The sequence below is a fragment of the Carassius carassius genome, chromosome 7, assembly GCF_963082965.1.
Source record: "Carassius carassius chromosome 7, fCarCar2.1, whole genome shotgun sequence".
NCBI classification, from domain to species: Eukaryota; Metazoa; Chordata; class Actinopteri; order Cypriniformes; family Cyprinidae; genus Carassius; species Carassius carassius.
The window spans coordinates 5,915,586-5,942,203 of record NC_081761.1 but is presented as its reverse complement, the minus strand read 5'-3'; the positions used below and the strand labels follow the sequence as shown (position 1 = coordinate 5,942,203).

Below are 26,618 nucleotides of genomic sequence, written 5' to 3'. Positions count from 1 at the left end.
ATGTATATATTTTTAAATAAATGTATTCACAGTATTCATAAAGTAACACATACATGCGAATGTATATATATATAAATATATATATAAATAAGATGATTTTTGCTTTTCTACAAATCCATTATCAAAGCAAACACAAGAAAAAAAAATCAAGAATCAATGTGTGGTCCCATTTTTTTTTTTTATGTAGTTTACATTATATATTTGAGAAATTGAATGGAAAGCGTGTGATATTCTGAGCTGGTCACTAATTTCCTGGCCACCTTAATTCTCTGTTTCTAACCCCCCCCCCCCATCTCTCTCTCTCTCTCTCTCTTTTCTCTCTCTATCCTCCTCCATTCCCACCGTGCACAGCTGTACTAAGACAGACACACATTTTCTCTCAGAATCTCTATCATCGTTGTGCTTCCTCAGTTTTCCACTCAGTGTTTTTGTTGCTCCAGTTTTTCCAAGCTTAAGGCTACTCATCATTCTTTTGTACAAATTATTTGTCTCATTCACCATCGCCATTATACATCTCCATACTCCATCCTTTTTAATCACCTTCTTTACCATTTCATCTATTCCCATTTGCACTTGTCCTTTCCCATTCCTTTCTCTCTGAACTCTTTGTTGTTTTCATCCCGGTCTCATCTCCACTTCACTTCACTGCCTCTCAGTTCTTTTGTTTTTATGTTCTTTCTTCAATGGAGGCTGAGGCACTTTACAGTTTCAGAGCGACTGAATGTGATGAGATCAGTTTTCAGAAGGGTGACATCTTGAAGGTGAGTCTGTGTGTGTGTGTGTGTGTGTGCAGTAGTTTACTGTGGATATGTGGCACACTTGGATGAAACTATATGGATGCTAGTCTGCATGCGGCACGTTTACAGAAAATACTGGATCAGTGAGCCAGTTTGGTGGGAGTGTGTGCACTCAGTCTTAGCATGTATTTCAGAATGGATATCTGTGTGAATAGGTGGTGATATATGTAGCTGGGCAGCTTGTGGGATGGTACGGTACAAGGTAATTCTTGTGTGAAGATATTTTTACAGGCTCCTTTATAAATTAGAAATCTATTAGGAAAATAGTTTAAATTCACACTACATAAGCAAATGGTAAAGTTAGAAATTATTATTATTATTATTATTTATTTTTTTGGTAAATTATATTGAAAATATACTTCCAAAGCAATTTCTGAAAAGCATATGCAGAAAACTCAATTACCCAACTTTGGTATATGTACTTAAAATATATATAAATAAATATGTTTAAGTATTTTATGGTATTTCAATAGTAAAAAAGTGAACAAGTGTTTTATTTAAAAAGTAAATGATTTCAAGATATTTTAAAATAAAATAGTTTCAAAATAAATATTAATTTTCATATTTTCCTTATTTCACAAAACAGAGTGATTCATGAACCAAATTTTTGGAAACCCTGGCCTTGTCTATTCTTAAATGCGAAGGAAAAATATCTAACCTAAGCTGATTGTGGACGTCTATACTGGTCTTATGTTTATTTTAGGTGACAAACATGGATGATGATCCTAACTGGTATACGGCTGAGCTGTTTGGTAGGCGGGGCTATGTACCGAAGAACTATATCAATGTAAGACCTCACACGTAAGTATCACATGACAGAAATGAATCTAATGTAGCATGTGGTTTTATCTGTGAATGACAGGGCAAAATTCATTAAGGCAAGACACTTCAGGCAAAAACATTATTTTTTAATGCACTGGTCAATTTTCTCTTTGAGTCAAGTTTGGCTTGTCAACCTGTGTTGTATCAGACAAGTTAGTCTTGTTGGTGGAAAGAAAACTCACAAAATGCACTTTTAAGTTTTATTGCACTTTACAGTACATGTCTTTATAGGCCATTTTCTCAAACATTTTATTCCTAAAAACATGTTTTCTAGCTGTTTTACATTATTTATGGAGTGATAAAAAGAAATATCCAAGAGTTATGCTTCTGTAAACAAAAAACATTGACTTTGATATGTCAACACAATTGAACAAGAATCCATTGTTTAGACTTCTCTTCTGGAAATGTATGCAAATTAGTGTATATTCACCTGGGGCGTCTCAATGTTTTGGGATAATTTTAAAAGGAAACGGTATTGTTCTAGCCATATGATAATAAAACACTTTAAGTGGAGACAGTCTAGTCATATTTTACAAGTCTGTAATTGTGATGTTTTATGCAGAGACACTGACTCATATGGAAACTAGGACATTTGCTAAATCTATTAATTTTATACTTTCACTTTATTTGCAGTGCTGGTATCTAGTGGTCCACAAAGTATGTGATAAGTGTTGCTTTCTCCATGGTTCTAATTGTTTTGGGCAAGATGGGAATTGCACAAGTTGGAAAGGTGCTGTTGGATGCTCAGCTGGAGCAAGTTTAGGGTTGGGTTTAGAATTAAATGTGTTGAAGATTCAATCTGTGTCAGACTAGAAAAAAAAGGATTTTTGAAGAAGACAAATGTAGGGATTTCCCAGCATTTCACATCACTGTGATATCATAAGACACTCACATTGCTGTGGATATGGACTTCCTTACCTTGCAGTTTTACCATAACATGGAAGATTGAGAAACTTGTGAGATATTGAGGAGAAATAAAAGTCAAAGCCCTGACCAAACCCCAACAAACATGCTGTAGCTTGACCTGAGCATAGAAGTTTATAACTGAGAACCTACCAGTCATTCTGAAATAAAAGAATGAGTCAGTAAAAAAATCACGATCATGATAAAAAGAGTGGACTGAATGAGATCAATCACGGCTTATGATAAATGCAGTTGAAGCTTCTTATTAAGTATGAGATGGCAGAATGTTTTCACACAATTAAACATGTCATTTCACTCCCTATCATGCAGGCACTTGTATTTCTATAAATCTGAAAATATCCAGTGATACAAAAGGGGGAAAAACAATGCACATATTGCACACACTTATATTTTAATTCTATAGGAAATTTTGTGAACACATTTTTAATATTTAAGGAGAATCAATCCATCTGAACTCAATAACCAAAAAAAAAAAATATAAATTTTTAGATTTTAAATAGAAGGTTAAAACTCTTTTTTAAAGCAATTTTGCAAAATATATATTTGTCAGTTAAAGCTACAGAATTATTATAATAATTTCTATTATAATCATATTTTGGCATTTCTGTAGAGCTAAAAAATAAGATCATAGCACAAGCAATACCAGACTCAAAAGTCCAATTCCCAGGGAATGCATGAACTGATAAATATACATCTTAATTGCAACGTAAAAGCTTAAATGCCACATGCAAAAATGTAAATTGAATAGTGGCTTTTTTAGATGAAGTCTAACTCCAAATCAAGAGCAGATTATTCCCTTTATTTATGTGATTTTAAATTATTCAGTATTATGTGCTTTTTCTAAATGTACATGGATAGTGCTTGAGACAAAAAACACTAACAAAATCCCTTAAAAAGTTGCGTATTGTAAACCTCAACACATGAAACAGACAAGAAAAACATCCAACTAGTCTTTTTAACAGAGGAATAAACTTATCCTGACATTACAAGGTAATAAAAGTGACAACAAAATCAGGAACAACAAAGTACATATAACTGGCAAATGGTCGAATAATGCTACCATGTTAATTATTCATGTCCTGGTGCATGCTGGGAATAGACAGACTGGGACTAAACTACAAATCAATTTTTCAGCGTAGGCCTATTTGAGCAACAACAAAGTGTTAAGATTTTGTATTTGCTGGTTTGACATAAAACATAGAAATGCTGCATCAGGATGCTGCTCATGAAAGCTGAACTATAATCATACTTTAAAACATTATTTTTCAAAGTAGTCAATTACGGAGCCCTGCACATGGCATGCAGTAAAAAATAGTAGGGTGAATCATGTGCACGATTTACTAATTCATTCCCACGATTTGCTAAATCGTGCACATGATTTATAAATCGAGAGAATGAATTAGTAAATTGTGTGCACAATTTAGCAAATTGAGGGAACAAATTAGTAAACCAGGCGCACAATTTATTTATTTTTTTCTTGTATGTATATATATATATATATTTTTTTTTTTTTTTTTTTGATGATATAATACTATTTCAGACTTTAGAATTTCACTTGATTCAATGTGTTACTTTGTAATTATTTTTTAACTTTACTAGCAATTTCTGATTGAAAATGTTTAAATTTAGATAGATTATTTACTTGATTAAAGAATCGTTTTTAAAGTGTACTGTACTAGTAGTCCCCTTTCTGTCCATAAATATACAATATGATGTTGAACTGACAGCTGCACTTGTACTTTGCAGGTGGTTTGTGGGTGGAATTTCACGACAGGCCGCAGAAAACCGCCTGAGACCGCTGGAGTGTGGAGCGTTTCTCATTAGGGAGAGCGAGAGCACACCGGGAGAGTTCTCTGTGTCTGTCAGGTCAGATGCACCCTTACAAATGAAACCTGCCTTCACCGGACTGTACAGAGCACCACAAACATGTATGCTTCATATATTGTGTTCCATATTAAGGCTTGTTAGTATTATTTCCTGCATTTGCTGTATGCAAACGTTGATAAAAGACGTGAGCGTTCTTGCATATGCATGTGTGTTAATGTGTGTCCTTGTTACTCTATCTGGTTCTTCATTAACACACTCTAATTAGAGTGGAGTGCATGGTAGCGTGTTGCTGTGATGTAATCTTTTGCTCCCAGCACTCCAGAACCTATTTAAACAGTTCAGAGTTCTCTAGGTGGAAACTGAAACCTTTAAGTTATTCCAACTGAAAATATTCCATCCTCTGTATGGAAAAGCTAGGCTATTGCTTGGATGTTCGTTCTTAGGTGGTTACAGTCCAAGTCAAAATACCCTATTAAGAAATTGTTCACCCAAAATGAAAATTCTGTCATCATTTAATTGTCAGTTTTAAACCTGAATTTGTTTCTTTCTTCTGTTGAGCACAAAAGAATGTATTCTGAAGATTGTTGGTAACCAAACAGTTAATGGTAGCCATTGACATCCATATAGTATGAAAAAAATAATAATAATATGGAAGTCAATGGCTACCAGCAAAAGTTACAAATATATGTTCTTTTGTGCTAAACACAAGAAAGAAACTCAGTAAAAGATTTGGACCTCAACCTGAGGGTTAGTAAATGGTGACAGAATTATTTTTTTTTTACTTTATTCTTTTAAGTCAGATATTTACACCTGTTTTATTGTCAACTAGTTGCCAAGCAAATTGCTTAAAAATAAAATGCCGTATGACTTCAGGTATCATTCATTTATGTGGCACAATCCCCTTTATAAAGAATAATAATAGTAATGCGTGCCTTAGCATCAACACCTTTTCTTTTCCTCTTTTATTTACAACTCAATGTAGAATTCTATTGAAAAAGTTGGCATGCCTTGGGAGGGTGGACATGCACACGCTTTCACACGCTTTCCATTCAATTTCTCAAATTTATAATGTAAGATTAGATTATTTTTAGATCGCTGTGCTGTACACCTCTGAAGACCTGACCTAAAATGTCAAATCCTACTGAGACAGAGAGAAAGAAATAGAAAGAGAAATCGAGGGACATTTGCAACACAATCGCAGTACAATGAATCCAGTTTTGTCATGTTCTGTCATGTATTATTAGCACAAGTGCTTCCTAACAAGCTTGTGTACCTGAGGCCAGCACAGATGTTTCTGTGTGATAGAGAGAGAGGGAGAGAGAGTCAAGTCAAGTCACCTTTATTTATATAGTGCTTTAAACAAAATACATTGCATCAAAGCAACTGAACAACATTCATTAGGAAAACAGTGTGTCAATAATGCAAATTGACAGTTAAAGGCAGTTCATCATTGAATTCAGTGATGTCATCTCTGTTCAGTTAAATAGTGTCTGTGCATTTATTTGCAATCAAGTCAACGATATCGCTGTAGATGAAGTGACCCCAACTAAGCAAGCCAGAGGAGACAGCAGCAAGGAACCAAAACTCCATCGGTGACAGAATGGAGAAAAAAACCTTGGGAGAAACCAGGCTCAGTTGAGGGGCCAGTTCTCCTCTGACCAGACAAAACCAGTAGTTCAATTCCAGGCTGCAGCAAAGTCAGATTGTGCAGAAGAATCATCTGTTTCCTGTGGGCTCTAGTTGTCCTGGTCTCCGCTGTGTTTCAGGGATGTAGAGGTCCTTTCTAGGTACTGATCCACCATCTGGTCTGGATACGTACTGGATCCGGGTGACTGCAGTGACCCTCTGATCTGGATAAAGACTGGATCTGGTGGCTACGGTGACCACAGAATAAGAGAAAAACAGACTAATATTAGCGTAGATGCCATTTTTCTAATGATGTAGCAAGTACATCGGGTGTTATTGGAAGTGTTCCTGGTTCCGGTTTACCCAATTAATGCAGCCTAAAAATCCTTTAACCAGGTTAAAGAGATGGGTCTTTAATCTAGATTTAAACTGCAAGAGTGTGTCTGCCTCCCGAACAATGTTAGGTAGGTTATTCAAGAGTTTAGGCGCCAAATAGGAAAAGGATCTGCCGCCCGCAGTTGATTTTGATATTCTAGATATTATCAAATTGCCCGAGTTTTGAGAACGCAGTGGACGTAGAGGATTATAATGTAAAAGGAGCTCATTCAAATGCTGAGGTGCTAAACCATTCAGGGCTTTATAAGTAATAAGCAATATTTTAAAATCTATACGATGTTTGATAGGAAGCCAGTGCAGTGTTGACAGGACCGGGCTAATATGGTCATACTTCCTGGTTCTAGTAAAAACTCTTGCTGCTGCATTTTGGACTAGCTGTAGTTTGTTTACTAAGCGTGCAGAACAACCACCCAATAAAGCATTACAATAATCTAACCTTGAGGTCATAAATGCATGGATTAACATTTCTGCATTTGACATTGAGAGCATAGGCCGTAATTTAGATATATTTTTAAGATGGAAGAAATCTCAGATGGAAAGAAAGAAACAAAAGAGAGGGATGATAATCAGCTATATGCACCTGCAATTCAACCGTTACAGACCCAGGGAACCCTGTATAAAAACTGCATGAATTGTTTTAGGAAGATTAGCTAATATTAATGCTTAAAAGATCATTAGCAAATGTTCATTGAAATAGAAATGTAAGGGACTGTTTATATATCATGCTTTGTAATTTAGCACAGCTGGAATGTTACATTGACTAGTCATAATACAGGAATACATGGGTCCTACAGTACATGGGTCAAACACAATAGTTTACATACAAAAAACAAAAAAACAAAAAAAACAAAAAGATAACATGTGTCAGGTAAATTTAGAACAAGAATCATTAGATGACATTAAAATATTTTTTATTCAATGATTCACATAGATTTTACCCATGTGTCATCCAGGTTTTTTTTTAATGCAATTAAGTGTGGTCACTTATTCTTTTATATATTTTAATAAGTAAATGTCAGAACAAGTATGTTGTTACATTTTTACATGAATATATCTGTTACACAGAATGACGATACAACATTATTTCACCCATATTTTTTACATTTTATTTTCATAAAAGTTATTTGAAACGTTAAAGCAGATGCTTGCATTTATACTTTCTGTGAATTTAAAATCTCCTTTGTAAGTTTATAAATTTATAATACACATACTGTACACACACACACACACACACACACACACACACACACACACACACATATATGTATGAATATATATATATATATATATATATATATATATATATATATATATATACAGTATATATACAGACCAAAAGTATGGAAACATTACTATTTTTAATGTTTTTGAAAGACGTTTCTTCTGCTCATCAAGCCTGCATTTATTTGATCAAAAATACAGAAAAAAATGTAATATTGTGATATATTATTACAATTTAAAATAATTGTTTTTAAATTTATTATACTTTAAATTATTATTTATTTCTTTGATGCAAAGCTGAATTTCTAGGATCATTATCACATGATCCTTTAGAAATCATTCTAATATGATGATTCATTATCAAAGTTGGAAACAGTTCTGCTGCTTAATATTTTTTCAGAACATGTGATACTTTTTTAGGATACTTTGATGAATAAAAAGAAAAAAAAAAGTAAAAAAAAAAAAAAAGAAGCTATGTTTTTAAAATATAAATATTTTGTAATAACAATATACACTACTGGTCAGTAATTTGGGGTCAGTAATTTTTTTTTTCTTTTTTTTTTAATAAAATCAATACTTTTATTCAGCAAGGATGTGTTAAATTGATAAAAAGTGATAGTAAAGAAAATATATTATTAGAATATATATTATTATTTTTTGAATAAATGCAATTCTTTTTAACCTTTTATTCATCAAATATGTTAGACAGCAGAACTGTTTCCAACACTCATAATAAATCAGAATATTAGAATGATTTCTAAATGATCATGTGATAGACTGGATGTTACATGTGACACTGAAGGCTGGAGTAATGATGCTGAAAATTCAGCTTTGCATCAGAGGAATAATTTTTTTTTAAGTATATTCAAATAGAAAACTATTATTTTAAGTTGTAATAATATTTCACAATATTACATTTTTTTCTGTATTTTTAATCAAATAAATGCAGGCTTGATGAGCAGAAGAAACTTCTTTCAAAAACATTAAAAATAGTAATGTTTCTAAACTTTTGGTCTGTATTGTATATATATATATATATATATATATATATATATATATATATATTATATACACACACACACACACATATATATATATATATACACATACACAATGGGGTCAAAAATTATATAAAAATGATATAAGAATGTTTATACACACACAATGGGGTCCAAAATTCTTCATTTGAAGAGTTCATTTCCATCTTAGATTTTATTTATTTATTATTTTGTATATAAATATTTAGTTTTTAAACAAATTAAATACAAAAATGAACTTGAACATGGTTTTGAAAACATTCCTATATTTCCAGGTTGAAATTTGATTTTGAATTAAATCTATTGGACTAATTAGAAATACATACAGTACAGATATGGTATAGAATGTCATTTTTGTATGTGTCATACACTACCATTAAAAAGTTTGAGGTCAGTAGTTCTTTATTTTTTTTAGAATTAATAATTTTATTCAGCAAAAAATTATTTAATGGATAAAAAGTGACAGTAAAGACATTTATAATTTACTACTACTACTACTACTACTACTACTACTACTACTACTACTAATAATAATAATAATGTGCTGTTCCATGGTTTCCAATGGTTGTCGGTATTGATAAAAGCAAAAATATTTCTCAATCAGCAAATTAGAATTATTTCTTAAGAATCATTTGAATAAATCATATAAATGTTATTTAAAAAAACAAAGTAATAATCCCAATCTTTTAAACCTTTGAACCTATAGAAAAAAACAATAAGGGTCATTATATCAGATTAAAAGCTTAATGTAAATACAGACACCACAATGCTACACAAAAATCAGACAATTCATGTGAGACAGTTTGAGTTGGAGTCTGCGAATTGTTAATATGGCTGTGGTATAAGTCATATCTATAATGACTGTGAGTATGCTGACTAAGTCTTTGCTCTTCCTAAACATGCCCTGTTTTTTTGAAGATCTTCAGTATAACACAACACACACACACACACACACACACACACACACACACACACACACACACACACACACACACACACACACATACCTGAGGCAGTTTGTCATTCTGTCAGTGTTTCTGTCCGAACAAGCTGAGTGATCCATGCAGTATTGCATAGACTGATGAGCATTTGTGTGTGTGTGTGTGTGTTTGTGTTTGAGCAATACCCACACAGGTTAAGAGCAGGTGTGGCAGGGTGGAGCCGTCGGGTGATTAAAGACACCTGCTGCAGGCGCAGGCTGTGCGTCAGTGCCTGAACATTTCGCAGTAACCCAGAAACAATTAATAGCATGTTTTCAAATGTATTTTTTTGTAGAATGATTTATATCGTACAGTGGCACATTGCTGCCACACACATTATTTTTCCACTCAGTTATGTTGTAATAACGAGATGTTATGCCGTTAAAACAATATTTTCTTGTTAAAACAACATCTTTTCTCATAATAACGACATATTTTCTCGTTAAAACAACATTTTTTCCCGTAAGAAAGACATCTTTTCTCGTTAAAACACCATTTTTTTCTCATAATAAAGAGATGTTTTCTCGTAATAACGACAGATTTTATCGTAATAATGAGATATTATGTCGTTAAAACGTCATTTTATTCTTTTTAAAATAACATCATTTTCTTGTTAGCCTACGACGTGCTAGGCGTCACAGGCATTTTGTTTCTTCACTATAGCCTACCTACAGAATACTGCAGCGGTAAAAGATTTCAGCTTTTTGGGCTACAAATGGTCATGGCACATTTAAATGAACTGATTTCATTTTGCTTTCTCCTCGCTTTCAGTCACAAAGACATTTTATTAACACTGAGCCAATCGACAGGATTATTATTAGTAGGCCTATGCGAACACTACGCCGGCATCTTAAATATCAGTCAATGTGTTATTCGACATTTATTAGGCATCCTGGATCCTGATGGAGTACAAATGAGAGGGAGAAATCACATTATATTGGATGTATGGAAATACATTACCCCAATTTTATGTGGCACATGGACTCCTATGAAAAAATGAAACATTTTGGTATCTGCATCAATGGCGCGATCGATGGATTTTTTAGGATGGTAATTTGGCTCCATGCTTATTCTACTAATTTTCACCCAAAGTTAATTGCCAGCTATTTTATTAATGAAGTTGGACAAAGGATGGGGATACCAGCCAGAATGAGGTCAGACCTGGACACAGAGAACTGTTGTGTGGAACAAATGCAGAAGTTCCTACGCTATAATGACCACTACAAATATGCAGGAAACTGCTTTATCTGTGGTTCAAGGAACTACAATCAGTACACTGAGAGCTGGTGGGCATTCATGAGAAAACAGCATGCTCAGTACTGGATTAATCGTTTCCAGGATTTGAAGGAGAAAGATTACTTCACAAGTGGTTTCCTGGACAAGCAGATAAAGGGGTCATATGATGCTTTTTTTAAAACTCATTATTTTGTGTATTTGAAGTAACAGGGTATGTTGACATGCTTTAATGTTCAAAAAGCACATTATTTAAAATACAGTACATTATTGTAAGTCCTCTATGCCATGCCTCTCTCAAATGCATAGTATTCTACAAAGTCCCTCCTTCTGACAAGCACAGTCTTCTCTGATTGGCCAGCTGACCCAGTGCATTGTGATTGGCTGAAACCCGCAAAAACTTGTCAGAAATGTAACGCCCCTTTCCATAATCGCTAGTTCTCTTACGAGAGTTCTCTCGTACTGCGTCTTAGCTAAGACGCTACAGGAAAAGTCTCTTTTCACGATACACTGAAGCAAAAATTATCCTTAATTTTGAATTATTGTAAAGCGCATTTGCAGCAGCACACAGCCATAGGCGAGACGGCTCGCTCGCTCATTGGCTGCTCTGCAGCAACTTCATAAGCCTATCGAGCGCAGGCTGATGCAACATCAGGGCTTCGCGCCCTCCATGCCACTTCCCGCCGGCCTAGCCCTATAAAGGGAGCTCGAAAAGGCTGACTCACCTTATTTTTCATCTCTTCAGCGAAGCTCACGCATCGTTGATCACGAGAAGAAGCAACGTGTCGTCTGATAAGCATCTCAGCGGGACGAGCTATTCCTGAAGCTGCTGGCCAACGCCGCCTTCCATTGCCATTCCTGCTGCTCTCTCTGGCGCCCATATCCTTTTCAATTCCTTTTATCCTGTGTGTGTTCGCCCTGCGACACACACTCGTAAAAGAGCTGCGTCCTTTTAAAGATGCCTTCTTGCGGCTCGTGCAGAGCCCCACTCAGCGAGGGAGACCGTCACGTCATCTGTGTCTCCTGCCTGGGTGAAGATCATGCAGCGCTCGCGCTCGCTGACGGCGGATGCCCTCACTGCGAGATGTTGCCAATGGTGACTCTGAGGACTCGCTTGGCATTTTTCTCTGAGCCTGCATTCTCCGCTGCGCTGCGGCGCCGTACAAAGCGCCGCTTCCAGCGGATTCCGGAACCATCTCCAGCTCAACCGAGCTCGCCGGTTCGCCCTGCTTCACCGGCCTCCCCTGCATCGCTTCCCGATGGTCAGCGCCCGCTGTCTGCCGCCGCGTCTTCCGAGGAAGTCGATCTCAGGGCCGCGTCGGGGGAAGAGGACACGTGCTCTCTGCTAGCTTCGGGCAGTGAGGGCTGGGCGAGCTCCGGGGATCTCGCGCCTTCTGCTCAGAAGCCCAGCAGACGTGCTGACATCGAGAAGGAGCTGATGCGAGTGCTCACGCTGGCCGCGACGAACCACGGCCTCGAGTGGTCTGCACCAGCGCCCCCCTCTCGTTCCCGGCTGGATGGTAGTTTCCTTTCGGATGAGCATACTTCTCCGAACTCAAAGCCCGCCTCATTTCTTACTGAGCTTCACGAAGAGGTGGCAAAGGCTTGGAACGCTCCATATTCAGCGCGAACTCGTTCGTCTGTCTCACTAGCATTCTCCACACTGGACGATGCTAAAAACAGGAACTACCAGTCACTTCCGCCGGTGGAACAGGTGATAGCGACGCACCTTTGCCCGCCCTCTGCCCTCTGCTCGCGCGGATCTTTTCTGCTGCTGGGCAGGCTGCGTCTGCACTACACACCATGGCCACGCTGCAGATATTCCAGGGTGATCTCCTCCGTAAACTGGACGAGATGGGACCTGAGGCTATTTGTCTCGCGGATTTGAGGAGTGCTTCGGATCTCTCTCTTCGCGCTACTGAATCCGCTGCACAGGCCATGGGACGAGTTATGGCTTCCACTACGGTGGCTGAGAGGCATCTATGGCTGACGCTCTCAGACATGGCAGAGTCTGAACGCACTGCGTTCCTCGACGCCCCGCTGACTCCCGCTGGCCTCTTCGGATCTTCTGTCAACGAGTTCGTTGAGAGATTCATTGAGGACCAGAAAGCTTCGCAAGCATTCAAGCACTTCCTCCCGAAGCGCTCCGGTTCTGCAGCGAGTCGTGCTAGACCGGCCCCTCAAAGCTCTCAGCCACACCCCCCGCCTCCTGCTGCTTCATCGCAACAGCGCCAGCAACGCAGCTCGAGACCCCGTTCTCGCTCTACCGGCCGTCGCCCCGCGCCGCGGGGACCACGGCAGAGGATTACGGTAGGCCGGAAGCCCCGAAGCCATCCTAGCACTCCTAGGAAAACGCCGGTGTACGAGTCCCGCCGCGGCCGAACTCTCACCCAAGCGCTTACAGCCCACAATTACTCAAAGACAGCACGAGTCCCACGGGACCCGCTCAGCCCTCCCTCACTAGGTTAAGCACCGTGGAGGGGTCGACGAGCGTTCTGCCCGCTGACGAGCGATCTGCCCGCTGTGATCAGCACGCTCCCCGCCTCAAATGTCACAGGCTTAATGCCCATGTTGCAGCACATCGAAGCGCTGCCGTTGCCCAGCCAACAGAGCGCGCTTCTCATCCAACCCTTAGCCATTCATGCAGACGCATGGTCAGCGCTTCCAGGGGTTTCGGATTGGGTGCTAGACATTATAAAGAGAGGCTACTCGATACAGTTTTTTTCGACGCCCTCCGCGCTTTTTAGCGCGCGTCGAAACTACGGTCAAAACAAAAACAAAACGCAGTTTCAAAATGCTTACAACCAGGAGACTCCTCGCGCATATTCGCAGAGGAGACTGGTTCATGTCGATAGATCTGAAGGACGCGTATTTTCAAATACAGATAGCGTCACGTCACAGGCGATATTTGAGATTCGCCTTCGAGGGCCAGACATACCAGTATACAGTCCTGCCGTTCGGCTTGTCCATGGCTCCTCGTACGTTTACGAAGTGCATGGACGCAGCGCTCGCTCCTCTCAGACTCAGAGGCATGCGAGTGCTGAACTATTTGGACGACTGGCTGATTCTGGCTCAATCACGATCAGAGCTCGTGGAACACAGGGCCATTTTACTCGATCACCTCGAGAAACTTGGTCTCAGTGTCAACTGGACGAAGAGTTCGCTGAACCCCAGTCAGACGATACTGTTTTTGGGTATAGCTCTGGACTCACGCTCCATGACGGCGCGGCTGTCGCCCCACAGCGCGCGTTGGGCATTCAGCGCGCAGCGAGCTCTCTCCGCCGTCGCGCGACCTTCTCGCTCAGAGAATTTCAGAAGATGCTAGGTCTCATGGCCTCAGCATCACCAGTTCTTCAGTTGGGCCTGCTCTGCATGCGCCCCTTGCAGTTCTGGCAGAAAGCGTGAGTACCGCGCAGAGCGTGGATATCCGGTCAGTTGCGTCTCAAGGTCAATCAGAGCTGTGTTACAGCCTTGAAACCCTGGACAGCGAACGACTGGTACCAATCAGGTGTAAGCCTGGGGACTTCCTCGAAAGTGAAAATGGTGTCGACGGACGCCTCCACTTTGGGATGGGGACCGCTGCTCGAGGGCAGACCGTTCTTTGGCCTGTGGTCAGAACGGGAAAAGCTCCAACATATCAACTGTCTGGAAATGCTGGCAGTAGAGAACGCGCTGACGTGCTTTTGTCCCCGAATCAAGGGCCACCACGTCTTAGTCCGTTCGGACAACATGTCTGTGGTGTCCTACATAAATCGCCAGGGCGGTCTCAGGTCCCGAAACCTGTACAGGTTGGTGGAACGCCTCCTGTTTGGGCTCAGCGCAACTTGCGCTCGCTGAGAGCAGTTCATGTGCCTGGGCTACAGAATCTGGGTCCAGACAGACTGTCCAGAAACAACATTCCCACGGGCGAATGGTCTCTACACCCACAGACAGTCCAGCTGCTGTGGGAGAGATTTGGCAGGGCGGAAGTGGACCTCTTCGCGTCCCACGAAAACGCTCACTGCCCCGCGTTCTTTACCAAGAACGAAAGCGCGCTGTCACAAAGGTGGCCGCGCTGCTCGCTCTATGCTTTTCCCCCCGTCTCCCTCCTTCCGCAGGTGATAGAACGGGTGAGGGAAACAAGATGCTCCGTACTGCTTGTAGCACCACTTTGGAAGAACCAACCATGGTTTCCAGATTTGATGCAGTTAGCAGACACTGCCCCGGGGGACGTTCACCCCTTAGTTGTGAGGTGACGGAGGTTCTCTCCTTCCTACAGGAGCTGTTGGATAAGGGCAGAGCCCCCTCCACGCTCAAAGTTTACGTGGCGACTATCGCAGCGTTTTCTGAGACAACGCTCGGTCGGTCAATAGGAAGGAACGATTTGGTCATCCGCTTCCTTAGAGGAGCTAGGAGGCTGAATCCTCCCAGACCTCCGTCAGTCCCTGTATGGGACCTCTCGATGGTTTTGGAGGCCATGAAAGGTTCCCCTTTCGAGCCTATCCAAACGATTAGCCTCAAATATCTGTCATTCAGGACAGTGTTCTTGTTGGCTCTCGCTTCAGTGAAGCGTGTGGGTGACCTTTTGCTTTAGCCTAGATACACACAGCATCTCCCTGACATTGCAGCTTTTTGGCTGCGTTGTATTTACAATTTAGTTTGTATTTGATGTTTTTTCTTTGAAATTACTGTTTCTTATTTTTTCTTATCTGTTATGTTTAGTAGGGTTGTATGCTGCATATAATACTGTTAAATGAATGTTTATTGCATATTTAAGTTTAATGAGTCTCACCATGATGGTGTTTAGTGTTTGTGTGAATGAGACTGTGCACCTTCTTTATGTTACCATTTAAAATCTGCTTATGACGGGTTGTGGTTCATCACGTGACTTTCTCAACACCACCTGCATTTGGTGGTTATCGGTGTATTACAAAGGTACAAAACAGATTTCAATACTTCAATAGGTTGGTATAATGACATTATAATAGTTAATGAAATTGCGTTATTTAACTGGTATTAATTTAAGGTAAAACCTAAAACGATGTTACCATATTTTTTTACGGTAGAATTCTGGCAACCACAGCTGCCAGTTTTTTTTACCATCAAGTTTATTGTTTTTTTATACTGTGACTGTTTAACAGTCTTAACTTTGATAAAGAATATCTCTTTGGTTTTGAGACTTTAGTCTTTGCAACTTTACAGATCTTCTTCATGCACCAAAAGCTTGTAACACATGTAACACATAAATGTGCTTCTGATTACAGATAGTATGGGTTTACACAAGATGTTTATTTTACATCTAGACAACCAGTTCAATGGGAGCATAGTTTGCTTTTTGGGTTAAAATAATTTGTTAATATGAAATATGAATGATGTGACAATTAGAGATTAGACTGTACATAAATGTACATGTTAATACACACTATACTCATAGTCACACAATGCTGAGGTAGATAACATTAATAATTTGAAAATAAAGTATAACAACAATAATAATTTGCAGGGTTTGATGTGATATGTGCTAATCGATCATTAGATTAAATCACCATTGATAGCGCTATTTATTGTAATGCTTTTTTCCTCAGTTGATCTTGTTCAAATGACAATATATGGTAAGAATTCTTACTATTTTTATAGGTAGTTGGATGATCTGTTTATGTCCAGCTTTCAGCATCAGTTCTTTTAGGTTTTGTTGTGTTGGCATGGTGGTCACACCCAAACGATTCATAAGATTCAGCAGTTCATCTTTGTCCTCTCCAAGGAGATCTTCTTTTAAGGCACAGTAGACCAGATCTCTCTCTGACTGACTCGGGTATAAAAGGAATGAATCAATCATCATTTCATCTGTGACTGAATGCTCTCCAAAAACTAGTTCCACTGTAAAATATCCTTGCTCTTTGTATCCTTTGGCCAAGATTCTTCCAATTGACTTCCAGTCTTCCTCCTGCCATTTTGGAGAGAGTGATCTCATATCCTCCCCTTTATCTCCACGATCCAGAAATTCAGACCAGAAGCCTAAGTACACATCTCTGGAAACACCATCTTCATCAGCTCCCATTTCATCTATGATACTTTACTTCAATCTGTAGGTCACAATCCTTGGATCTTTAAACTGGCCAGTCATCTCATCCAAAAGAGTGATCCTATGCAGTTTTATGGTTACATGCAGGAGCTCATATTCAGAACCTGAAGAGTTGACTGCATGAGCTGCATCAAAAAACTTTTTTTTTTTTAAATTATAAGAAAATTGTCATTTGAACAAGAATGAATGTCATTTTAACGACATATCTAATTATTTTGAGAAAAGATGTCATTTCAATGAGAAAAGATGTCATTTCAATGAGAAAAGATTTTTTACGAGAAAATTATGTCATTTTAATGACATAACATCTAGTTTTTACAAGAAAAGATGTCATTATAACAACATACCTCGTTATTTTGAGAAAAAAATTAGTTTTGACGAGAAAATATGTGGTTATTACGATAAAAGATGTTGCTATTACGAAAAAAGATGTAATTTTAACGGCATGACATCTCGTTATTAGGAGAAAAGGTGTCATTTTAGCAAGATAATTAAGTCGTTTTAACCACATAACATCTAATTTTTATGAGAGAAGATATCTCATTATTCCGACATAATTTAGTGGAAAAAATAATATGTGCGCGGCAGCAATGTGTCACCATAGTATAATGCAGCAATGTATTTTTCAAATAAACAAATGAAAATGATTAGAAAAATAAATAACATTTTGTAATACAGACAGAGAGGTCGATTGACTACAGTATTATAGTTTTTATTTATTTATTTTGTTTGTTATTTTATATATATTTTTTTAAATGTATAAAATGTAACCAGTTAATTTGAAAACATTACCTAAATAGTTTTTTTATATTTCCAGGTTTAAATTAGATTTGGAATTCCAGATTTTAGTTATGTATGATAAATAAGACTTTTTTTCACCAATGATACATTAAATTGATAAAAAGTGACAGTAAATATATTCAGAATTTTACAGAATATTTATATTTTAAACAATTTCAAAATTTATACATTTCTAATAGATCAAGGAAAGTTATTTTAAACTTTCTATTAATCAAAGATTCCTGTAAAAAAAGGTATAATGGTTTTCACAAACATATTAGGCAACTATATATATATGTGTGTGTGTGTGTGTGTGTGTGTGTGTAAAACATTTATTATAGAATATTTCTTAAAAACATGCAAATGATTAGAACTATTATACAAAAAAAATACATTTTATAATATAGACGTACAATGGCTAGCACTCACTAAATGCACTGAAGAGTAATAGAGGAGCAAATATTACTGCAAGTATTACTGCTAATAATGTTTTTGGGAAAACAGTTATTGATTTTAAAACATTATTTACATACTTACAGGACATAGACAATGCATTTAATGTATTATTGGATCTTGATTGAATATGCATAGACATTATATTGTTGCATATTGACGGATTTTTTAAATGTTAAACATCTTTAATATTAATATGCAGTTTAATGTCCCGCAATGAGCATTTGATCTTCTGAGAGAAATATTCTTTAATATATCTACAGGAGAATAAGCAGTGACTTGTTCAAAGTCTAATTTGATTAAAGTTATTAAATCTCTGCTTGTTCATCATTTTGATGCCACAATTTGCTGACAGCTGAAATGTCAAACTGTGATTTATTATGCAAAACCTTTAATCTAACACTGCTGTGTTTGAGTTAAAAAAACTAGTAAGTTAAGCCAAGATCTACCCCTTTATCTTGAAGGTAAGTAACTCTCTCTCTCTCTCCTCTCTCTCTCCTCTCTCTCTCTCTCTCTCTCTCTATCTCTATCTCTCTCTCTCTCTTTCTAGTTACGGGGACCATGTGCAGCACTTTAAGGTTTTGAAAGATGGACTAGGGCAGTTCTTCATATGGGATGAAGTCTTCAGCTCCCTCAACCAGCTGGTGGACTTCTACAAAATCAACAGCATTGCCAAAGAGAGAACTGTCTTCCTGAAAGAGCCTGAGGGATCATTAGCTGTAAGAGCTGTCACATATGAGCACATGATGTTTTTTACAGAGGTGCCAAAGTTTAACTCTGGTGAACTCTGATCTGCAAATATGCGAAGCAAAAGGATGTCTGCCTAGTAAAGGTTATAAAGTGAAACTTTGATCTCTTGGCTCAATGCATGGCTTGAACTTGACATTATGTTCTGTTGCTGATATTTATGATGACTTTTAACCAACCGTGACCCCTCCTTAATCAGTATATAATTGCTGAGTTTAGAGGTAGTTAAAGGTTAGAGTTGGGCTTTGGGATAAGGTTACCTATGGAAGTTATTTTGTTTGTTCATTTCTCAGAAATTGTAACTTTATTCTAACATTTGTGTCAATGTTGCACGTTCTTTATCCGGAATTTAGATTTTATTTATTTAATTGCAACTTTGTTTTGTGTCTTTATTTCTCATAGTTATTACTTTCTAACACATTTTTTTCACTAATTGCAACATTATTTCTTCAGAATTTTGATTCTATTTCTTAGTTGACTTTGTTTCTTACATTTGCAGAGCCTATATAAGTGACGTGACATACATACAGCCAAGTATGGATTCCCATACTCAGAATTCACGCTCTGCATTTAACCCATCCAAAGTGCACACACACAGCAGTGAACACACACACACACACACACACACACCCAGAGCAGCAGGCAGACATTTATGATGCGGCACCCGGGGAGCAGTTGGGAGTTTGGTTCCTTCCTCAAGGGAACCTCAGTCGTGGTATTGCCAGCCCGAGACTCAAACCCACAACCGTAGGCTTTGGAGTCAAACTCTCTGACTTCTAGGCCACAACTTCCCTAAAAACAAATGAGAGCAATAGAAGCAATCAGACCAATGAGAGAGCAACCACAGTATACAAGCGCCAAGACAAGTCTCAGTTAGTCTAGCAAAGAACATAGCTATGTTTCTTTTTTCTCAAGAATAGGATTGACTAGAAAAAGTAAGTGCTAGTATTAGTTGGTCAAGTGCTGAGTCTTTAGATGTTAGATGTTTTTTTGAAAATGATTAAAGACTTAGAGTTGAGTGTCATCAGCATAGCAGAGATAGGAAAAGCCATGCATCTAAATGACAGATCCTAATAACTATATTGTACTGACAAGTACAATAAATTGTAAATAGTTATGTAGATGAAGATGAGAAGTGGTCCAAGCACTGAGCCTTGAGGAACCCCAGTAGCAAGAGGTTGTGACTTAGAAATTTCACCCCTCCAAGACATCCGGAATGATCTATCTGAGAGGTAGGACTTGAACCACAAGAGTGCGGTTCCAGAGATGCCCATCTTTCTGAGGGTGGACAGTACAAACCTGATTCCAAAAAGTTGGGACACTGTACAATTGTGAATAAAAATAGAATGCAAAGATGTGGAAGTTTCAAATTTAATATTTTATTCAGAATACAACATAGATGACATATCAAATGTTTAAACTGAGAAAATTTTTAATTTTCAGGGAAAAATAGGTTGATTTTAAATTTCATGGCATCAACACATCTCAAAAAAGTTGGTACAAGCCCATGTTTACCACTCTGTGGCATCCTCTATTCTTTTTATAACAGTTTGCACATGTCAGGGGACTGAGGAGACAAGTTGCTCAAGTTTAGTAATAGCTATGTTGTTCCATTCTTGTCTAATACAGGCTTCTAGTTGCTCAACTGTCTTAGGTCTTCTTTGTCTCATCTTCCTCTTTATAATGTGCTATATGTTTTCTATGGGTGAAAGATCTGGACTGCAGGCTGGCCATTTTAGTACCCAGATCCCTCTTCTATGCAGCCATGATGTTGTAATTGATGCAGTATGTGATCTGGCATTGTCATGTGGGAAAATTCAAGGTCTTCCCTGAAAGAGGCAACGTCTGGATGGGAGCATATGTTGTTCTAGAACTTGGATATACCTTTCAGCATTGATGGTACCTTTCCAGATGTGTAAGCTGCCCATGCCACATGCACTCATGCAACCCCATACCATCAGAGATGCAGGCTTCTGAACTGAGAGCTGATAACAACTTGGGTTGTCCTTGTCCTCTTTAGTCCGGATAACATGGCTTCCCAGTTTTCCTAAAAGAACTTCAAATTTTGTTTCGTCTGACCACAGAACAGTTTTCCACTTTGCCACAGTCCATTTTAAATGAGCCTAGGCCCAGAGAAAACACCTGTGCTTCTGGATCATGTTTAGAGATGGCTTCTTTTTTGACCTATATAGTTTTAGCTGGCAACGGCGAATGGCACGGTGGATTGTGTTCACCGACAATGTTTGGAAGTATCCCTGAGCCCGTGTTGTGATTTCCATTACAGTAGCATTCCTGTATGTGATGCAGTGCTGTCTAAGGGCCCAAAGATCACGGGCATCCAGTATGGTTTTCCGGGCTTGACCCTTACGCACAGAGATTGTTCCAGATTGTCTGAATCTTTGAATGATATTATGCACTGTAGATGATGATAACTTCAAACTCTTTGCAGTTTTTCTCTGAGAAACTCCTTTCTGATATTGCTCCACTATTTTCGCCGCAGCATTGGGTGAATTGGTGATCCTCTGCCCATCTTGACATCTGAGAGACACTGTCACTCTGAGAGGCTCTTTTTATACCCAATCATGTTGCCAATTGACCCAATAAGTTGGACCCAACTTTTTTGGAATGTGTAGCTCCAAAATGAGCCAATATTTGCATGACATTTCAAAATGTTTCACTTTCAACATTTGATATGTTATCTATATTCTATTGTGAATAAAATATAAGTTTATGAGATTTGTAAATCGGGTTTGTAGAATCTGGTGATTAACTTTGTCAAAAGCAGCAGTAGTAGTAAGTTGATTGGAAAGGATAAGTTTGGAAATGTCCATCTCTGAGAATGGAGGGAAGGAGGAGAGAGAGTGTGTATTAGTCGTTATGAAGTTATCATCAGTCTGCGGTGTGGAGAATTGGTCACTGATGGTTCTTGTCTTATTTGTGAAGAAAACTGCAAAGTTGTCGGCTGTAAGTGTCGATGAAGGAGGAGGTGGAGGCAGACAAAGAAGAGAAAGTTTAGAAAAGTGTGTGAGAGTCAGAACAGTTGTTAATTTTGTTGTGGTAGTATGATTTTTTTAGCAGTGAAGGCATTTGGAGAGAAGGAAGAGAGGAGAGACTGATACACACTTGAGGTCGGTAGAGTTTCTTGATTTATGGCATTTCCTCTCTGCAGCCCTGAATTTAGAGCGATGTTCACTGAGAACATCGGACAGCCAGGGGGCAGATGGGGGGGTGCTGGATGACAGTGGGCAAAAGTTGTCCAAGCAAGATGTTAGAGTGGAGCAAAGAGTGTCAGTAGCACTGTTCGTGTCCAGAGCTGAAAACTGAGAGAGTGAAGGAAGTGAGGATGAAACCATAGAGGATAGGCGAGATGTAGAGAGTGAGCATAGGTTCCATAGAAAGGTGACCAGCGTTGGAGTGTGTGCTGCTTCAGGAGTAAGTGTGAGGTTAGTGAGGTTAGTGAGTTTTTTCTCGTAATCGTGACTGTATCTCACAATTGCAAATTAATTTCTCCTACATTTTTATTTTATTTCTTCTAATTTTGACTGTTGCTTACATTTGTGACTTTATTTCTGACAAGCATGGGACTTTACATCTCACTAATGTAGAATCTTCATCATAATTGAGACGTTTTTCTGATATTTGAAAATTTTTCCCTGTAATTGTGACTGTATCTCACAATTGCAAGTCTATCTCCTAAATTTAAGTTTAATTTCTTCTAATTGCTCTTTGTTTCTTACACTTGCAACCTGATTTCTGACAAGCATGACTTTACATCTCACAAATATGGCAGCTTCTTCATAACTGAGATGCCCCCCCCCCCATAATTGCAACTGTTTTTCCTGTAATTGTATCTCACATTTACAACTTTTCTCCTAATTTTCAGTTCTATTCCTTGTAATTGCAACCTTAGTTTTTTTTTTTTTACATTTGCAACTTTATATTTGACAGCCGTAACTTTATATCTCACAACTGTGGCAAATTTTCTCCTATTTGCAACTTTTTTCTTGTAATTATGACTGAATTAAAGTTTTATTTCTACTAAATTTGAATTGTATTTAATCTAAGATTGATTTTTTTTTAATTTCTCACAGCCTAATTTTGAGTTTTTTTCATAATTAGTTATTTTTTTCATGATTGTGTCTATTGCAACTTAATTTCTCCTGAATTTACATTTTATTTCTTGTAATTGCAACTTTTTATTTCTCATAGTCATGTCTTTAAATCTAACAATGTGACTTTCTAACACGTTGTATTGAGGTGGAAACATGCTTTTGTAGGTAGGACAATGTTTTGTTTGACTGCTGATCCAGTGCACAGTCTTGTCATGTCCGTCATTTGTGTGTGTGTTTCTGTTTCAGAGGCCACGTCATGCCCATGCCCTCTTTGACTTCACATCTAATCATGCGACTCATCTACGTTTCTTGCGTGGTGATGTCATCGACCTGCTCGACTGTTCGGATGCTCAGTGCTGGAGGGGGCGGTGCCGTGGAAGAGTGGGCGTATTTCCACCAGAGTATGTGCAGCCAATTTATCACTGAATTTCAGCTATGTGTGTCACCACCCTGTACAGTTAAACAAACTGGATGAGAGCCCAAGACATATTCATCAGTCACACATATTCTTCATAAATCTGAAGGTAAACTAAACCTTATTCATCGATGTTTGGTGCATTAAAGTTTTTAAGGTTTGAATTTAACCTTTGCCCATCATCTTTCTTGTTGACCACTTTCAGAAGGCAAATTAGAAATCAGTTATAACTTGTCAGTAAACCAGTTTTGTAACACCTTTAATGAACATAACAGTTGCTTCCTGTTTATTCTTCTTTCTTTAAAGTCATTTCAAATAAAGGTATGATAATAGAATTGGTGTATCAACCTTGAACTTAATGTTTTATATTGAGGCATTATCATGTTTTTTTTCTTTTTTTTTCAAGCAGAAGTGAGCCAGACCTACTATATATGTATTTTATTCAGTATAAAGTTCTACAGTCATGAGCATGGGAAATGTTATTTTTATTTTATTATTTCTTTTCTTTATTGTGCTTATGCTATAAACATAATTTTGAGTATTACTAATGATAATTTTTGTGATTTCAAAAATGTATTTATTTTTGTGAAAATACTTTCTCCAGTCCCAGATTAATATGCAGAGACAACTTTAAAGCGTTTTCATGTTAATTTCTCTTTAAACACTGTGGCTTCGTGGTGCTATCAAAACATTTGCTCAACCAGTGATGTAAGTTTGGGATGGGGCTATCATTTCATCCAAAGGCAGATTGGGTGAGTGTCCAGGATGCCTGTCACAATTATTTTTGTAATTCTGTTTAATGTCACAGAAATTACACACTTCACCTTTTTTAATTATTATTATTACTTATTAGATTTTTATTTTTACTGTCATGTTGAAATCATGAACATAGCTAATTTAATTTAGACCTCTAGTAATTATTATGGATTGCTAATTTAGTTTCCTAAACAATCATTGCAAAAAGATTTTGAAAAAAAATATTTATGTTGTAAAATACAGAGGTAATTATAAAAAGTATTGTTTGGGATACATAAAAATGGAATATATATATATATACCGTAGTATAGTATAGTTTATGTGTATATATGTATTTTTTGGTAATTTCTGTAACTATTATTAGAGTGAGAGCAAGTTATTTCATTGTTATCATTCATATATCTGTTCAGGAAGACCGCTGACTAATGTTCTAATGGAAAACAGTTGTTGGATCCACCTATGCCATGTGAAAACATTTGGAACAACTAGTGCTGTTTACGTAATGACCAAAAAATAAGCAATAATAAGGTGATATTATTTTTTGAGTGACATAATTAAAATAATTACTCTGTACTGATCATTTCGTTTATAACAAGCAATGTAATTTCATTTACATTGTCATGTACGACGAGTAAAATTAAAGGTTAAATTGTTATTTTTCTCCTGAAAATGCTCCTGCTGTATAATGATATGCAAAATATACAGTATATCAGCAAGCAAGGCTTAGCTGCAACGCTGCCGTTCTGACATGTAATGCACTAAAATATGAGATAGTCAAATTGCTGACTCAAATTTACACCTATTAACATATAAATTGCCTGTACACGTTTAGATAGCAAGCATTGCTATTTATGTTGTGTTATGATAGACACTTTAAATCTATAACTTTTGAAGAAATATAGCAATGTCAGGTGTAATATTGTGTGATGGTGTGAGGATGTATTTTACAAGCACATTATTGTCTCTATGAACTGTCAACTCAAGGGAAAAAATAAATTTTCATTTACACTTATATAATTGTATTGCTTGTACTTGTATTCCAAATGCAAAGGAGGGTTGGTATATCTAGCCCAAAATGTTTCAAATCTGCTAAAAACAACAACAACAAAAAACACTTGTTTTACACATTTACTTTGTGATTTTAATGTGTCAACTTTCATTTGCACATTAACAATAAAAGTATACAAATTAAGAGAAAAAAAAACATGAACACCAACAAATATTTAACAGTTAGCTTTTCTTATAACCCACCCTAATTTTCTGTTCTTAAAATCATTCATAAGCTGTTCTTACAATCATATAAACTATGGCTACTCTCACACTATTGTTGAAATAATTATTTAGACACAAATCACACAGTCATTGACATTCTGTACAGAAAATTACAGTTTAATCACAGACCATTTATTTTCAAGAACCAAAATGGAAGTTACATTTACACCCACATCTTTGGGAGTATCTAATGATTTTTTCCCAGTCAATGTGAACATATTTATCAAACATACGATATAAACTCTTACTAGAAGCATACATTTTAAGCATGCACTGTGAGAAAACTTATGGTCATTTATTTTTTGCTTTATTGTCAAATACATTTCTTTTACATAGTGCATATATGCATTATATGCATATCTAACTGAACAACTATTAAAACACAATCTTTAAAATTATTTTATTTAGCCCAGTATTTTAAAGGGATTTTATGGAAGCTTGCTTCCTCCATGGGATAAAAAATGTATAAGGTAGTTTTGACTTCTTATCTCACAATAAATTGTGAGATAAAAAAGTTAGAATTGCGAGATATAAACTTGTGATTCTGAGAATAAAAAGGTTGTGATCGTAAGATACAAACTTGCAATTGCAAGAAAGTCTATCAGAAGTCTAGGTGATGCATTTGTACCAAAAAATCTATGTGTGTGGCAGTATGTGTTATGCATAGTAAGCATAGAGGAAGATGTTGACGCACATGAGAATGATGGCATTGACACAACAGAAACGAGACCAGAAGGGATCTTCTCTGGTGCTGTGAATTATAGGAGGTGGGGTCCCGTTTGCAAATTGTCCAGGTCGAGGGCTACAGAACCCAGCGGTGCGGACACACTTACCCCTGCACACTGACTCACAGCCTAAACAAAAATGCTGAATGTGAAATTAACTGGCAAGGGAGCTTTATAGTGATAGTATCAATGGTAATACCATAGTGCTTTGTTATATACTAGAGTACTGAATGATTGCATGTTCACAAACAATGGGATTTACATGCTTTCTAAGATTCTTGAAGGAATACCAAAGTTTTGAAATACAATTCTGGAAACCTGACTTACTGTACTTAAAAGGCTTTATAGCTGATTTAGATGACATATTGCATGATTGCATACTGAGACATTAATTTTAAACTTCATTACAGTTTTCTTACGTTGTGTTTGTTAAA

At 37.4% G+C, this 26,618-nt stretch overlaps 2 protein-coding genes across 3 annotated transcripts in view; one reads left to right on the top strand and one right to left on the bottom strand.

Annotated features, from left to right (window-relative positions):
- Positions 1–357: 357 nt before the first annotated feature.
- On the top strand, positions 358–25,204 carry grapb (GRB2 related adaptor protein b). The gene is made up of 5 exons (XM_059553599.1): positions 358–761; positions 1,501–1,598; positions 4,290–4,409; positions 18,708–18,876; positions 23,263–25,204. The coding sequence occupies exons 1-5, from the start codon at positions 684–686 to the stop codon at positions 23,440–23,442; spliced, it is 645 nt and encodes a 214-aa protein (XP_059409582.1). The 5' UTR covers positions 358–683; the 3' UTR covers positions 23,443–25,204.
- A 313-nt stretch (positions 25,205–25,517) lies between these two features.
- slc5a10 (solute carrier family 5 member 10) overlaps positions 25,518–26,618 on the bottom strand; it is a 33,481-nt gene continuing 32,380 nt past the window's right edge. For both annotated transcript variants that reach the window (XM_059553598.1, XM_059553597.1), the window contains exon 15: positions 25,518–26,313. In XM_059553598.1, coding sequence (XP_059409581.1) covers positions 26,117–26,313 — 197 coding nt within the window. In that variant the 3' untranslated portion in view covers positions 25,518–26,116. The remainder of the gene's footprint in view (positions 26,314–26,618) is intronic.